At 37.4% G+C, this 14,985-nt stretch overlaps 1 protein-coding gene across 2 annotated transcripts in view; it reads left to right on the top strand.

Annotated features, from left to right (window-relative positions):
* Window positions 1-14,985, top strand: part of LOC150103231 (protein NipSnap homolog 3A-like) — a 147,923-nt gene that overhangs the window by 21,826 nt on the left and 111,112 nt on the right. For both annotated transcript variants that reach the window (XM_090397645.1, XM_090397644.1), the window contains exon 2: window positions 8,555-8,843. In XM_090397645.1, the coding sequence (XP_090253771.1) occupies window positions 8,555-8,843 (289 nt within the window). The remainder of the gene's footprint in view (window positions 1-8,554; window positions 8,844-14,985) is intronic.

The following is a 14,985-nucleotide window of genomic DNA, read 5'->3' as shown; positions in this document are numbered from 1 at the left end:
GTTCTAACTATTATACATGAGGCAGGTACTGGTCCTAACATGCATCCTGGTCAGTCCACAGGTTCATTTGCCAGGTAGCTTGCTGTTCATCATTCTGATAATTTACAACCTCTAACTCCATGTTTTATACCCTAGATATATTCCTGATATTTTCTCAGTCACAAAATCCAGGCCTTACTTTGGTCGGCTTTCTAGACCAGATCTCCAGTTCCTGACTACCCCTCAGCTGTACCCTGCACTTAAGTCCATTATAGGTCCATTGTACACCATATTGTTCTTGGCTGTTTTAGTCTATTGTATTGTACTGTGTTCCCAAAATGTGTTTTTCTGTTTGCAGAATGAAAAACTTGAATTAATTAGACAGAAAAACTCTGCCACCTCTGTATGAGACTAACACCACTTTGATTGAAAAAGTCCTTTTTATTTCTGCAAAATGCTAAGTTAGTGACCAGAACTGAACCCAAGCTTTTCCAATCAAATAGCACATATTGTAACCATCCTTCCAACATCACTACAAAAACACTGTCAAGGTTCTGGCTCCCTACAGTATTTATCATATGCATGTCCTTGAAAAGTGTTTACCTGGACTTCATTATCATTGTCATTCACCAATTAATGATACCACCTTAAATATATCTTTAATGAAATGATTGGCAGCCAGTTTAGACTCAATATTAAGATTGAGTCTAAACTTTATTATGATCAATGCGAAAATCATATATATTATGATCAGTGTAAATATTGTAAATTTTTATATCGGTCCTCATCTGCAGAAGGAGTACCAGAGATGAGGTAAGGGTCAGATAATCTAGGGACCATCCCCTTCCCATAGACCAAACATGGAAATTTTTTCATCTGTCCCGAGCCTATGGTAGGATAATGGTCTTGTACCTGATGATAAATATCATCTATCACCTAAAAAAACATTCATAGCACCACAGGATTTGAACCCACAGCAAAGACTGATCAGTCATTGTTTCATCAAACTAGTAGAAAGAATTAAAGTGACAGTTATTTTCATTACACTGGGTGACGTTCATTCAATAATAATGGCTTATAGTCACTTGGATTGTGTGGAAATGGTCAGAGAGAGCCATCAACAGATAACAAAGATGATATATAGAGTCAGTGGATTTGTGCACATTAGAATAGATTGATGGAATGTTGTCTTGAAAGTTTGAGAACTAGATGGAGGAGAGGAAATATAATAGACACAGCTTTGTAAGGTAATCTTACAGTATACATACAAGTGTGATTTTGAAGTTATGGGAGATGGAAGAAAAATATGAGACTATGAGTCTGAGTAAGGCTGTGGTTAGGAAGTAAATAAGGTTCAGGTTCTCATCACATATGATAAGCATGTGGAATGGACTACTGATGGAACCTTTTCCACACATATAGTCAGTCCTCGACTTAACATAGTACCACTCGCACTTATAATTGGATGGCTGCCTTAAGTGCGAGTAGAGTGCTAAATATTAAGCTATCAATATATACAGGTGCTATTAATTATTAGTTAGTTTAAATATAATTTATATATACAAAATATAGAATTTCCTTTAATTATTAGTTTCTAATATGTCCTGAAACAGATTTCTTCCCTCCCACTTCTACATCGTTTGGGGTTTTAATGGCAACACATACCATGATTTGTAGAATGCCCACTCCAAGGTCAAGTACAGCACAAGACAATTTGTTCATGCTCATGAAACATGTTAATTTTATTATGTTATTTTCAACTTCAGACACTTAGTCAAAGAGGGTGGGAGTAGGGGAGTGAGAGGCAGGTTTTTTTCGTGCAGAGTTGTAAATGATTGGAATTCCTTGCCTGAGAGTGTGGTGTCTGCAAGGAGTTTGAGTGTATTTAAGACACGGTATGATGAGCTGTGTGTGTGTGTGTGATAAAGGGACCTCCCAGATAAGTCTTTGACTCTATGAGGTCTTGCGGGTAATAATAATAATAATCATAATAATCCTGTGTGATAACATTGTTTGATTTGCAATTTTTTAAGTGGTTATTATTATTTTTTTTTTCTTCTGAAAATAGCCATCAAATGAAAAAAGTGATTCTTCTAATAGCATGGAAAAAGAAGAAAGAGACTATTGAACTAGAAATGAAAGGGAAAATAATTATTTGCAACTTATGACCTTTTTTGACTTATGATAGTGGTGGGATCGTCAGAATGGAACCACATCATAAGTCAAGGATCAACACTTTTTATGTAACGAAACCTGTGGTGAATTCATCACTAAAAATACAGTTAATAACCACAGTAATGACTATTTAATTCGTAAATATTTCGTTCCAAGTATCTTGGGACATCATCAGTACAGTAGTTTAAACTAGGAATAACATACAGTTAAGGCGCATGATTACAATGGAATCTCAATATTCGTGCAGTAACGTGTTATAGAAGTAAATTAAACATAACTGAAAAAATAAAAAAAAAATAAAATAATATATATATATATATATATGTATAAATATTATTTTACACAATTTTGTATAACAATTTCCTATACTTTAGGAATAGTAAGAACATCGTTGCAGTTTAAATTTGGTCTGTGTAGTAGGGCTTCAGCACTTTCTTTATATAAACGTTCATATTTATATAAAGATTGTGTAAAAGTTTCGACTTCTCCCAATGGATCCTATGGTTTGGATTTTCAACTCCGTGTTGGGAGAGGCCAGATTTCTGCGGTTTGAAAAGATGAATGTGGTCTTGATGTTCCGAGATGCGTTTCTGAACAGACCTATCTGTCTGACCAAAGTAAGACAATTTGCAGGAGCATGGGATCTCATAATGCCAGGTAACATCAGAGGTGAGAGTTTGTTCTTAGGAGAAGGTAACAAGTTATAGATTTGGTTGATAGGTTTGTAAGTAGTGGCAAAATTGTATTTCTTCAAAATTTTTGAAAGACGTTCGGAGATGCCTTTGACGTAAGGTATGGAATCCTATGGACTTCTTCTTGTCTGGGTTGATGTGTGGGAAGGTGACCGATGAATTTTTGAGTTGTTTTAAGATTATATCCATTTAGTATAGCTGTATTTTTGATTATTTCTAGTTCTTGGTTTAGAGAATCTTCAGACTTTACGCTAGAAAAAGAATTTCCACAGGGTATCTCCTTTCTGGATTTACACATTCAAAGAAAAGAAGATGGTTCCATTGTCTGTCTATCACATGCCTATATTTTCAGGTTGCTACATTCACAATTCTTCTGCTCATCATCCATCTCAGAAATTTGGCATCATTAAATCACTAGTTTCCGGAGCACACAAATTCTGCTCCTCTGAATTCTAAACCAAGAACTAGAAATAATCAAAAATACAGCTATACTAAATGGATATAATCTTAAAACAACTCAAAAAATCATCAGTTACCTTCCCACACATCAACCCAGACAAGAAGAAGCCCATAGGATTCCATACCTTACGTCAAAGGCATCTCCGAACGTCTTTCAAAAATTATGAAGAAATACAATTTTGCCACTACTTACAAACCTATCAACCAAATCTATAACTTGTTACCTTCTCCTAAAGACAAACTCTCACTCTCACCTGGCATTTATGAGATCCCATGCTCCTGCAAATTGTCTTACTTTGGTCAGACAGGTAGGTCTGTTCAGAAACGCATCTCGGAACACCAAGACCACATTCGTCTTTTCAAATTGCAGAAATCTGGTCTCTCCCAACACGGAGTTGAAAATCCAAACCATAGGATCCATTGGGAGAAGTCGAAACTTTTACACAGATCTTTATATAAATATGAACGTTTATATAAAGAAAGTGCTGAAGCCCTACTACACAGACCAAATTTAAACTGCAACGATGTTCTTACTATTCCTAAAGTATGGGAAATTGTCATACAAAATTGTGTAAAATAATCTTTATATATATATATATATTTTTTAAATTTTATTTTACATACATACATCTTCAAGGCCCACCTTTCCTAATTGGGTTGTGGGGGCAACAGCTACAAGAGGAACTTCCAATGGTCACGATCCTTTGCCACCAAGCTCAGGTGTTCTACTGGGATTCCCAAATGTGTCCACCCAAGGTTTTGGATATAATCTATCCAGCAAGTCCTTGGACTTCCATGTGGCCTCCCACCCTCTGGCTTGGCAAAGAGGGCCTGCTGAGAGAGAGTCTCTTGTGGTATTCTGACCAGGTGCCTGTACCAACATAACTGTGATCTCTAAACACGGAGAAGCAGCGGTTGCATATTGAGGGTTTCCCGAATTACAGAGCTTCTGACTCTCGAGTCTTGTTAGCCCCGCAACCCCTTGAAGGAACCTCATTTCAGCCGCTTGGATTCGTGTCTGCATTCTTTTGGTCATTACCCAACTCCCATGACCATAGGTGAGGATGGGAGACATAGACTGTTTTGAAGACTGCCAGCTTTGCCTTCTGGCTTAACTCCCACTTCAATACTACCGAACGGCCAAGCTCCCGCAATATTGAGCTTGCTAAGCCAATTCTAGTCTCTAGCTCTATGTCCCATTTTCCATCATTCATGAATATGGACCCAAGATATTTAAACTTCTCCACCTGCCTCATTGGGACTCCACTTACGCTTAGAGTGCACTGGGATGGTTGTCTTGAGACCACAAATGTTTCAGTTTTGGCCACATTGATCTTCATTCCGGCATCTGCACAAACAGTTACAAACCTATCCAGGGTCTGCTGGAGGTCATCTGTGGAAGAGCTAAGCAGAACTAGGTCATCTGCAGAAAGCAGACCTCAGAACGAAGAGTCCTCGGAACTGCGTTTTTAGTTAGTGATAACTTTTTGTGTAATATTTTAAATTTTAAACCTGTGAACAATCGGCTGTGTACTATTAGAGTTAAGGGACGTTTTCAAAATATGTCTATTGCGAACTGTTATGCGCCTACTGAAGAGAGCTCGGAGGAAGCTAAATATTGCTTCTACGAAGTGCTTGAGCATACTTGTAATAATCTACCATCCTATGACATCAAGCTAGTGATGGGAGATATCAACGTGAAGCTGGGGAGAGAGTGTGTGTGTGTGGCACCCTTTCTTGGGTAGTGAGAGCCTACATGAGGAGTGCAATGATAACGGGATCTGACTTGCGAGTTTTGCCGCTGCTACAGGATGCTTTGTAAAGAGCACTATGTTTGCATATAAAGATGTCCACAAACAGACCTGGATATCGCCAGACTGTAGAACAGCTAACCAAATAGACCATGTACTAGTGTATCGATGTCACCACAGCTCCATCTCGGATGTGAGAAGTTTCAGAGGAGCAGATGGAGATAGCGACCTCTATCTGGTAGCCTACGATTTCAGGCATAGAATTGCAGTTCAGAAGCCCGCGTGTCCTACCATACGATCGGCATGGGACCTGGACAAGTTGAAAACAGCGGAAGGCAAGCAGGCATTCCAGTTAGAGTTGCAGAAGCGTTTTGGGGAGTTACAGGAGGAAGAGGATGATCCGGATGGGATGTGGGACACCATCAAAAATACTGTTAGCTGCCTCGAGAACTGTGGGAAAGAGAAAGAGGAGGAGAAAAGCATGGCTTAATAGACAGTATGAAGAAGCTGTAGCGAAATGAAGGGAAGCACTATTGAACTACCTAGCGGATAGCAGGAAGAAAGCTGCATATGAGAGGGTGAGAAGAGTGGTGAATACGTGTCTATGCAGGGAAAAGCGGAAGTATCTTAATGAAAAAGTTGCTAGTATAGAAAGAAATAAGGTGACGAATAATGGATGGGAGATGTACCTGACAATCAAAGCCATGCGAGGTGCCTAGACACAAGCGGCAACCATAAGAGATGAGAGTGGAAATCTATTAACAAACTCAAAAGATGCTCTCGCTCGGTGGCATGGATATATTTTGCGAACTTGCTGAATGTCGATGCTGGAACGTGAATATCGGAGGATTATACTCCTTATCAAACTACTGAACCATTTATTGAAGAGCCGACATTTAGTGAGATTACTCATGCTATCCGAATACTGAAAAATAATAAGGCTCCAGGAGTGGACTGCATACCAGCGGAGCTCCTGAAGAATGGTGGGGGACGTCCTGCTGGAGCAGCTGCACCGGCTCATCTTGTTGATCTGGCAAGAAGAACGGTTGCCGGACGAGTGGAAGGAAACGCTGATCACCCCAGTATATAAGAAAGGAGATAAGGCTCAATGCGGCAACTATAGGGAAATCTCACTGCTGTCGACTGGCTATAAGGTGCTGTCTAACATCATGCTAATGTGCCTCACACCATATGCAGAAGAGTGCCTTGGTGACTACCAGACAGGCTTCAGGAGGAACCGTTCTACAATAGACCAATTCTTCACGCTGCGCCAAGTTTTTGAAAAGTGCTGGGAATATAACCGGGAAGTTCATAATATTTTTATAGACTTTTCTAAAGTCTATGACTCAATGATACGCCCAAAAATATGGCAGGTGTTAGAAGAGCTGGGAATTCCTCGAAAACTCCGAAAAATGGCACAGGTGTGCGTAGCTGGTTCGAGAGCAAGAGTGAAAGCAGAAGGTGACCTTTCCGGACCCGTTTCAAGTACAGGCCGGTGTGAAGCAGGGTGATAGGCTTTCTACAATTCTCATCAATCTAGTGTTGGAAAAAGTAATTAGAAACACAAAGCAAGTGGCAGGTGGAGTCGACATGGGGGGGGGGTGCAAGTTAGGATTCTTGGCTATGCTGACGACCTGAACCTGAACATTATGGCACATCAACGGGACAACGCAGTGGTATTGGTTACTGCTATTGAAGAAGCTGCAGAAGAAGTTGGCCTGAAAATAAATGCCGAGAAGACAAAATACCTTTTTATGAGTCGCCATGCTGCTCAAGATCCAGAGGGTAAAAGTATTTAGGTACTTGGGTTCTTTCGTGACTGAAGACAACAAAGTTGAGGCTGATGTCCAGAGTCGGGTAAATGCTGCAAATGTGGCCTATTATCAGGTGCGTCCCCTTTTCGCCTCGTGCTTGCTGTCTTGGACTACAAAGGTGGGACTATACAAGACTTTGATCAGGCCTGTTCTCCTCTACAGTGCTGAAGCGTGGACTCTCACGGCGAGACAAGCCGATCACCTGAGAGTATTCGAGAACAAGATGCTACGACATATCTATGGAGGGGTCATGGCAGACAGAGTCTGGAGGAGGCGGTCCAATGCTGCCATACACGCTTTATACAACTCGGCAGATGTCTTGATGGAGTTGCGAGCCCGGCGTCTTCAGTGGCAGAGGACCGTGCCCAGTGGCGACATGTGGTGCTTGAGGCCAAAAGTCCCCCCCCTGGGCTGATAGCGCCTGGCTAATGTAATGTAATGGTTAACATCATTGTGAAAAACCTTTAGGACACATGGTCAAGTTTTTAATTTGATTCCAAATTTTCAAATTCCAAATAACTATGCATGTTTGGATAGATATTTTGCTTTATTGAGGATTACTGATTCTCGTAGACTTGAGGATTACAACTGCAAATTCAAATGAATCAGCTTGTGGCAATTTGTATAACTGATGATTTCGAGTAGAAAGTGGGTACACATTCAGATTTTCGAATCACTCACAAAAGGATCACTTGGTAGCACTTTAGTGCAGCCTTTTGCCTTTGTAGCACTCAACAAAGGCAAAAGGCTGCACTAAACTAATTATGCTGGAAGGAAGCTCTTTTCATGAAGGAATAAAGTTGCAAACTTGGATGCCTTGTAATGTCTCAAAGACATCATCTAGATCAGTGTTTCCCAACCTTTTTGATGTCACGGACCCCCTGTAACGAATGCTACTATGTCGCAGACCCCCTGTAGTATATGTTAATATGTCACGGACCCCCCCCCATAGCAAATGTTAATTCACTGCGGCCCCCATAAAATCAAAAATGGAAATTTTTTATATTTTACATATAAAGATGAAGTAATAAATTGCAATTTTACAACACAAAATGTGTCATTTATGACAATGATGCAATACTGTTATAAATGGAGATATTTGGAAAAATATGAACATATCAATTAGGCCAGGTGTGTGAGCAACATGATAAGATAAAGTTTAATGAAAATAAACTATCCCGCAGACCCCCGGGGGTCCGCAGACCACAGGTTTGGAAACACTGATCTAGATGATTTCATACAGGGAAGAATTATTGGGAAACTTGAAGAAGGCAGCTGAATTACATATTGCCAGAGAGTTTGGAATCTCACATAGTTTTGCATCCAGGCTCTGGGTAGCATTTCAAACCACTAGAATGTGTTCCAGACGTTTGCTAAGAGGTTACCCTTTTACATTAATTCCTTAACTACGTCCTTAGGAAATTTGTAACTTTTGCCAAAAATGTACTGCAATTTAATTTGTACATTTAATTAAATTAATAACACATTTTTTGTGTAATATAATTTATTAGTATGCTGAAAATAAATTTATGTCCACATTTGGCTATAGTCATGAACATTTTTTCATATACAGTTAAAAATGCATTTCATCCTTAGCTTTTGGACACCAGTGTATTATTATGTCTTTATTTATTTATTATTTATTATTTATTTATTTATTATATTATTATTTTATTTTTTGCAGTTCATATTCACTCAACGCCATTTGCATCCTAAATTTACTCATATTACTAAGAACCTCACAGTACCTCCCCTAGAAAATGTAGAGGATTCCACAAACCATATAGGACCATCTCTTTCTCATAGAAAAATATATGAATTTCGAACCTATAATGTTAAACCAGACCAGTTTAAGACATTTTTAAAAATGATAGAAGAAAAATTTTATCTCCGAGCCAAACATTCAAAATTATTTGGATTTTGGTCAATAGAATATGGAGGTATGAATGAGGTATTTCATGTGTGGGAATATGGTAAGTTTTAAAGGCTATTTTAATAAGCTAGCATTCACTTTTTTGTTGTATAGACTATATTAGAGTTGAGAAGTTATAAATAGTGAAAACAAATAATTTGGTCAAAGTAAAGCTAGGATATACAATATTTATAAACATTTTAAACTGTGAAGTCATATTTAGTTATAATGCTCCACATTCTAAGGTTGGTTTGCTTTCATATTTATGATATAGGAGATCATGATTATAAATTAAATTTCAGAATAATTTTATAAAAAAAAAAAGAAATAAAATCAATTAATGTCTTAAGACGTAATAACATTGGGTGACAAAAAATATCTCCACAGCTGTGTCTAGAATATTTATCGAATTGGATATATTAATGTATAATATGTTAGTTTTTTTTTTTTTTAATATTATAGAAATTCAGTGGTTATAATGTGTTTGAATGTGTTTAAGACACGGTATGATGAGATGTGTGTGAGATAAAAGGACCTCCTAGATGAGTCTTTAACTCCATGAGGTCTTGTTTAATAATAATAATAATAATAATTTTATGTTAACTTGTTGGATATGTTTTTCATGAAGATATGTGATTGCATGATTGCTTATGTTTTTGTTTAATGGAAGTAACAGGCATTTCAAGATAATAATTAACTTTTTTATTATTAACTGCCTAAATATTAGCAGTTAATAATAATTTAATTTTCATAAATTAAAGATGCCAAGAAATTATATTCTTGGTTTAATCCTTTTTTTCAAGTGTAAGCAACATGTATATTGAGGCTAATAACTTCTCATCAATTGCCTTAGTATCCCATAATGCAAAGCACACATCCTTTCAAGAATGCAGGGCTGGTGATTTATTTAGGCTGGCAATATACCATTTAGCCAAACTAGGCAACCGCCTAGGCCACAAGCCATGAAGGGGCGCAAAACTTCAAGTTATGCTTTATTCATACTTTACTAAAATATCAAAATTAAATAGTGATATATGATTTAGGTATCGATTCTTTTCCTTATCCCTCACACAGTCACACATCACACTATTTTACTATTTAACTCTTGGTTCTTTTTTGTTCCTTACCTAAATGGTTTGAACCTACCGCTATTTAAAATTCAGTTAAGATAAATATTTTAAAACGTTAATATTTTAAAATATTAAATTTCGGTATTTTATAACTTTTTTTTTGTAAATGAATTATAACAGAATTTTCAAATTAATTAAAAAAGAAAGTAAAAAAGCCCCATTAATTTAACCCGAAAGACAATTTTATTTTGTTTAATGTCAATTAGAAACATTTTAGTTTATGAAATAAGGGGTGCACTTGTGAAATGAGGGATGCACTTGTAAACTTTGCCTAGGGTGCAAAATAACCTGGCACCGACAGTGCAAGTATGTGTATAATGCTGTTCATTATGGGAAGGACCACTACCAAGACTGGTTTCGACCTTTATTGAGGTCGTCTCATCACTGGGAGTCAGACCCCAATGGGATACTAATTTATGCTATCAGTTAAAGAGGACTTCTTTAATTTATAGTATAACCAAGTGAAAAAACTTTCAATAACTTAATTTTCGTAAACACGAAGCTATGATATATGTGCATATAGTGATTTCAAGGATATTATATATGTACATGAATGCATATTATTATTATTATGCTGGTATCTTCATGGAGTCAGAAGCCTCATTGTGAGAGATCCATTATTCACATACTAGCCGTTATTTACACAATACCTATCATATCTCTCCTTAAACTCATTCACTGATGAAGCACTCGTAACCACCTCTGACAACCCATTCACCATTATTCAAGCAAAAAATCTAGTCCTAATACCTTTGCCAACCTACTATTACACAACTTCCACTGATGACTCCTTGTTCTCTCCCTTCATGGCATGCCATGTACTGAAAAAAGTTTTTACTATCAATCCTATAAAACCCTTTTAATAACTTAAATGCTTCTGCCTTGTCTCCTGTTTTTTGCCTATCAGCTAATTTTTGAAGCCCACAGACTGTCAATTTATTCTTATAGGGAGTATTCCATAGAACTGCCACAATCTTTTTCACTCACCTCTGGATCCTCTAATAGAGTTTCTATGTGGAATCTTGTCAAAGATTCCATATCTTTGCCTTCTAGCTGTTATGCTGCACTTGTGCATATCACATACCTGGTGCCTGTGAAAATATCTTTTGTAGCCAAGCCAAAAATATCAGTTAATAAACTTAATAATAATAAAAAAAGTTAATTACTCTATTTGAACATCTATTTCTGCCATTTTAACCAAAAATGAGAGTGCTAATCAACACTTGAATATCATACCACGCTAGACCATATCATATGATTGTTGGTTATTATATGTAATAGAAACAGTCCTTGTTCAGTTCCTGATTTTTCCAACTTCTTTTCTTGAAGTCTTATTTTAGTCTCTAATTGAGATTCCCAGTTTTATTTCTGTTCCTATATGAGGTTTTCAAAACAACATTTTATTTAGATCTTATTTAGGGATTTTGTAGCATAAGTCTAGACCCTCCTCATTCTTTAAACTAATTCCAGAAATTTAACTGTCTGTATTGACTTGACAGTTAAACAAGGACTGTGTGTGTGTGTGTGTGTGTGTGTGAGTGAGTGAGAGAGAGAGAGAGAGAGAGAGAGAGCCCATATTATAACAGCACCTTAACTTGTCTTCTTTAGAATAAAAATGCAGGACAAAGATGTATTAGTGCCCTTTTAAAAAAAAAAAAAAAAAAAAAAACGAATTCAGCTTTCATTCTGAAGCTACAAAGTTCATTTCTTTTTACAAAAATGGATATTGATTTGGCATTATTATCATTATTATTATTAAGAGAGATCTCCAGGGAGTCAGGGATTCATCAAGGAAGGCTACATACTACATACACCAGCTGTCATACTTGTTGTTAAATTCATTCACACTGCTTTGCACACACACACACAACATCCAATGGCAATCCATTCCAATCGTACACCACTGTACGAGAGAAAAATCTAGATCTCATCACCCCTTCTTGGTACTATTCATTCATTCATTCTAAGCTTCCAAGGGTATACCCTCTCATCCTTTCCCAACCCTTCATAAAATGAAAAATTCCATCAGTTGAAATCCTGTATGACCCTTTCAGAAGTTGTTAGTCTCAATCATATTACCCCTCTTCTTCTGTTTGCTAGTGTCTGCAGTGTAAATATTCTCAAGCTGTCTTCATAAACAATATTCCAAAATCCTGATATTATTATTATTATTATACAGGCACCTCCATGGAGTCCGAAGACTCATCGCAGGAGACCCAATCTATCCACACAATCTATCATACCTCTCCTTGAACCCATTAATAGAAAAGCACTCACAACTGACTCTGGTAACCCATTCCACTCATTCACCACTCTCCAACCAAAATCTAGTCCTCACACCCCTACTGACCACACCTTTATTCAGCTTCCAGGGATATCCCCCTTGTTCTGGTCCCTCTAGCCAAATGCTGAAATACTTCTCCTGCATCTATCCTATTAAAATCCTTTAAGCAACTTAAATATTTTTATCATATCCCCCCCCTTTTTCTCCTGTCAACCAACTTCTGCAATCTATGCACCTTCAATCTAACCTCATAAAGGCACATTCCACAGGCCACTCACCATCTTGGTCACTTGCCTCTGAATCTTCTCAACCACTTCCTCATCCCCAAAGAAACCCAGGGGACCAGACTTGAGCACAGTAATTCAGATGTGGTCATAATCAAGACCTTATAAAGAGGAATTACAACTTCCTTATCTCTACTTGTTAATGTGTGTGCTTCAATAGCCAAGTAATCTTATGTGCTACCTTAGCAACCTTACCAGTATGTCCTTTAAACCTGTCTACCACCACTTCTAAATCTCTAGCTTCGTCTATTTCCTGAAGAACAGGGCCATCAATGTGATAAACGGCTTGTAATCTGTTTATCCCAAAGTGCATAATTTTACATTTCTCGACATTAAACTGACACCCATTAACTTTTGCCCATACTGATAGCCTATTTAAATCGTCCTGAAAGCTCTCCACATTGCCTTGATTAACTATTACTCTACCTAATTTCGCATCATCAGCAAACAACTGAATATTTCCTTTCAGATTATTTCCTATATCATTTATGTATAAATTAAACAGCAATAGTCCCAGCACTGAACCTTGTGGCACACCACTGGTCTCCTGCTTTCTCCTTGATTCCACCCCACCATATACCACGTTATGATATCTGTCCAGCAGCCACCCTCTTATCCACTACCAGTGTCATATCCATCCCCATTTGTTTTAATTTGCATAATAGTGTTCCATGTGGTATTCTGTCAAATGCCTCTACAAAATCCAGCAAAATCATTGTGTAGCCTAGAGGTGGGAAACCACTCACACGCAGGCGAAATTTCGCCTGCGAGTCTATTTCAATTCATCCCTTTGCTGATGTACTAGTATGTACATGTAAATAAAATTTTATAATAATTTAAATTTATTATAATCGAATTTATTTAAATTTAAATAATTAAATATACAAAATCAAAAATAACTATATTACATAAAATATGATCATCATACGTCTGGCAACCTATCAAATCGAGACCAGCCATTAAAATAAAAAGAAATCGGGAGCATTTCTCGCGGGCAAAGTTCAGACTTTCTCTGATTGGTTGTTTCCCAATTACGCCATGACATTTTCCTGCGTGTCAAAACATATTGACTTTTGACTTTGTTTTTCTCATGCAGTACTGAGAGTGCCTTGTAATTAACCAGTTGACAACTTTATTCAATTTATTTTTTTAAATAAAAAATATTTTATTTCCAGTTGCTTGCAGAAGTTTTTAAATTAGCAATTTTCGCCCTTGATACTAAAAGGTTTCCCCACCCCTGGTGTAGCCATTTCCTTTATCCAACTCAGCTGTTACTCTATTATAAAAAGTTAGTAAATTACTAAGGCATTACCGACTATTCACAAGACATGCTGATCCTCATACAGTATCATATCTTTATCTGCCCATTCTTGAATTATCTTTTTTTCCAATTTTTCTAGTACTTTTACCACCACACCTGAGATACTGATTGGTCTATAATTTGCTACTGTAGTCTTAGAACCTCCCTTATGCAAAGGAATAATTTTGCACACCTTTTTCTGCTCCCTTGGAATTCTACTAGAGCTGAGATTTAAATGAAACAGCCTAGTCAGAGGCATTGCCAGTTCTCTTGCACATTCTCGCAAAGCCCTAGGTGATATCTCATCTAATCCCACAGCTGTATTTACATTGAGATTCTGCAATATCGTAAGAACCTCCAATTCATCCACCTCTGTTCCCACATTAGTGTCTGACTCATAGGTTAAAGCAGTAACCTCACTAGGAAGATATATGTTTGCAAAGTGGTTACTGAGTGACTTACTGAGTCATTAAGGTTAATCTTCCATAGTCATTCTTCTTCTTCTTCTTACTTGCCACATAATGAAAAAACTCTTTGGGATTTCCTTTGGCCTGCTCAACTAAATTCTTCTTGTAATCTGATTTTGTTTCATTTCCATGCTGGTCACCTTTCTCTTTATATACCTTCCACAGCATTTTCTTCTTCTACAGCTTGTGCCTAATGATATTACTCATCCATGTAACTCCTACCTGATTAACCCTCCTTACCCGAGGTATACATTTAATGCACTACTAACATCCTTACCCTGCAATGTTTTATGCCATGGTACAGATTTAAGCTTCTTCCTAAGCATGCCATAATCACCTGCCTTGTAGTTCCACAAATATCCCTTCTTGCTAGAATATTCCTCATGTTTTACAATTTCCCAAGTCAAGACTGCATGGTCACTTTCATCAATTGGAGGTAACGTTGTCAACTTGGTTATGGATAGCTCTTCTGATCCTATGACCAGATCCAGTAGTCTCCCACCCCAGTCCCCTCCATCACATGCTGCCTTAAGTAATTATCTCTCAGCAGGTGTATAAATTCTATTCCCTTTCTGCCATGTGATCTTTCTTCCTTTCAGTCTATATCTCCATAGTTGAAGCCCCCATAATAATCACTCGACCTGTGTGCTTTGTACTAATTTGGCTTTGCATGTCTTCCAGATCAACTGTGGAATTCCCTGGCTTATAGCAACAACCAACTGTATATTTTGTCTTACT

The sequence above is a fragment of the Typopeltis vanoorti genome, chromosome 9 (genome assembly GCF_054136105.1).
Source record: "Typopeltis vanoorti isolate ZY-2024b chromosome 9, IOZ_Tvanoo_1.0, whole genome shotgun sequence".
Classification (NCBI taxonomy): domain Eukaryota; kingdom Metazoa; phylum Arthropoda; class Arachnida; order Uropygi; family Thelyphonidae; genus Typopeltis; species Typopeltis vanoorti.
The sequence above is the reverse complement of the archived record's forward strand: the minus strand, read 5'-3'. Positions and strand labels throughout refer to the sequence as shown.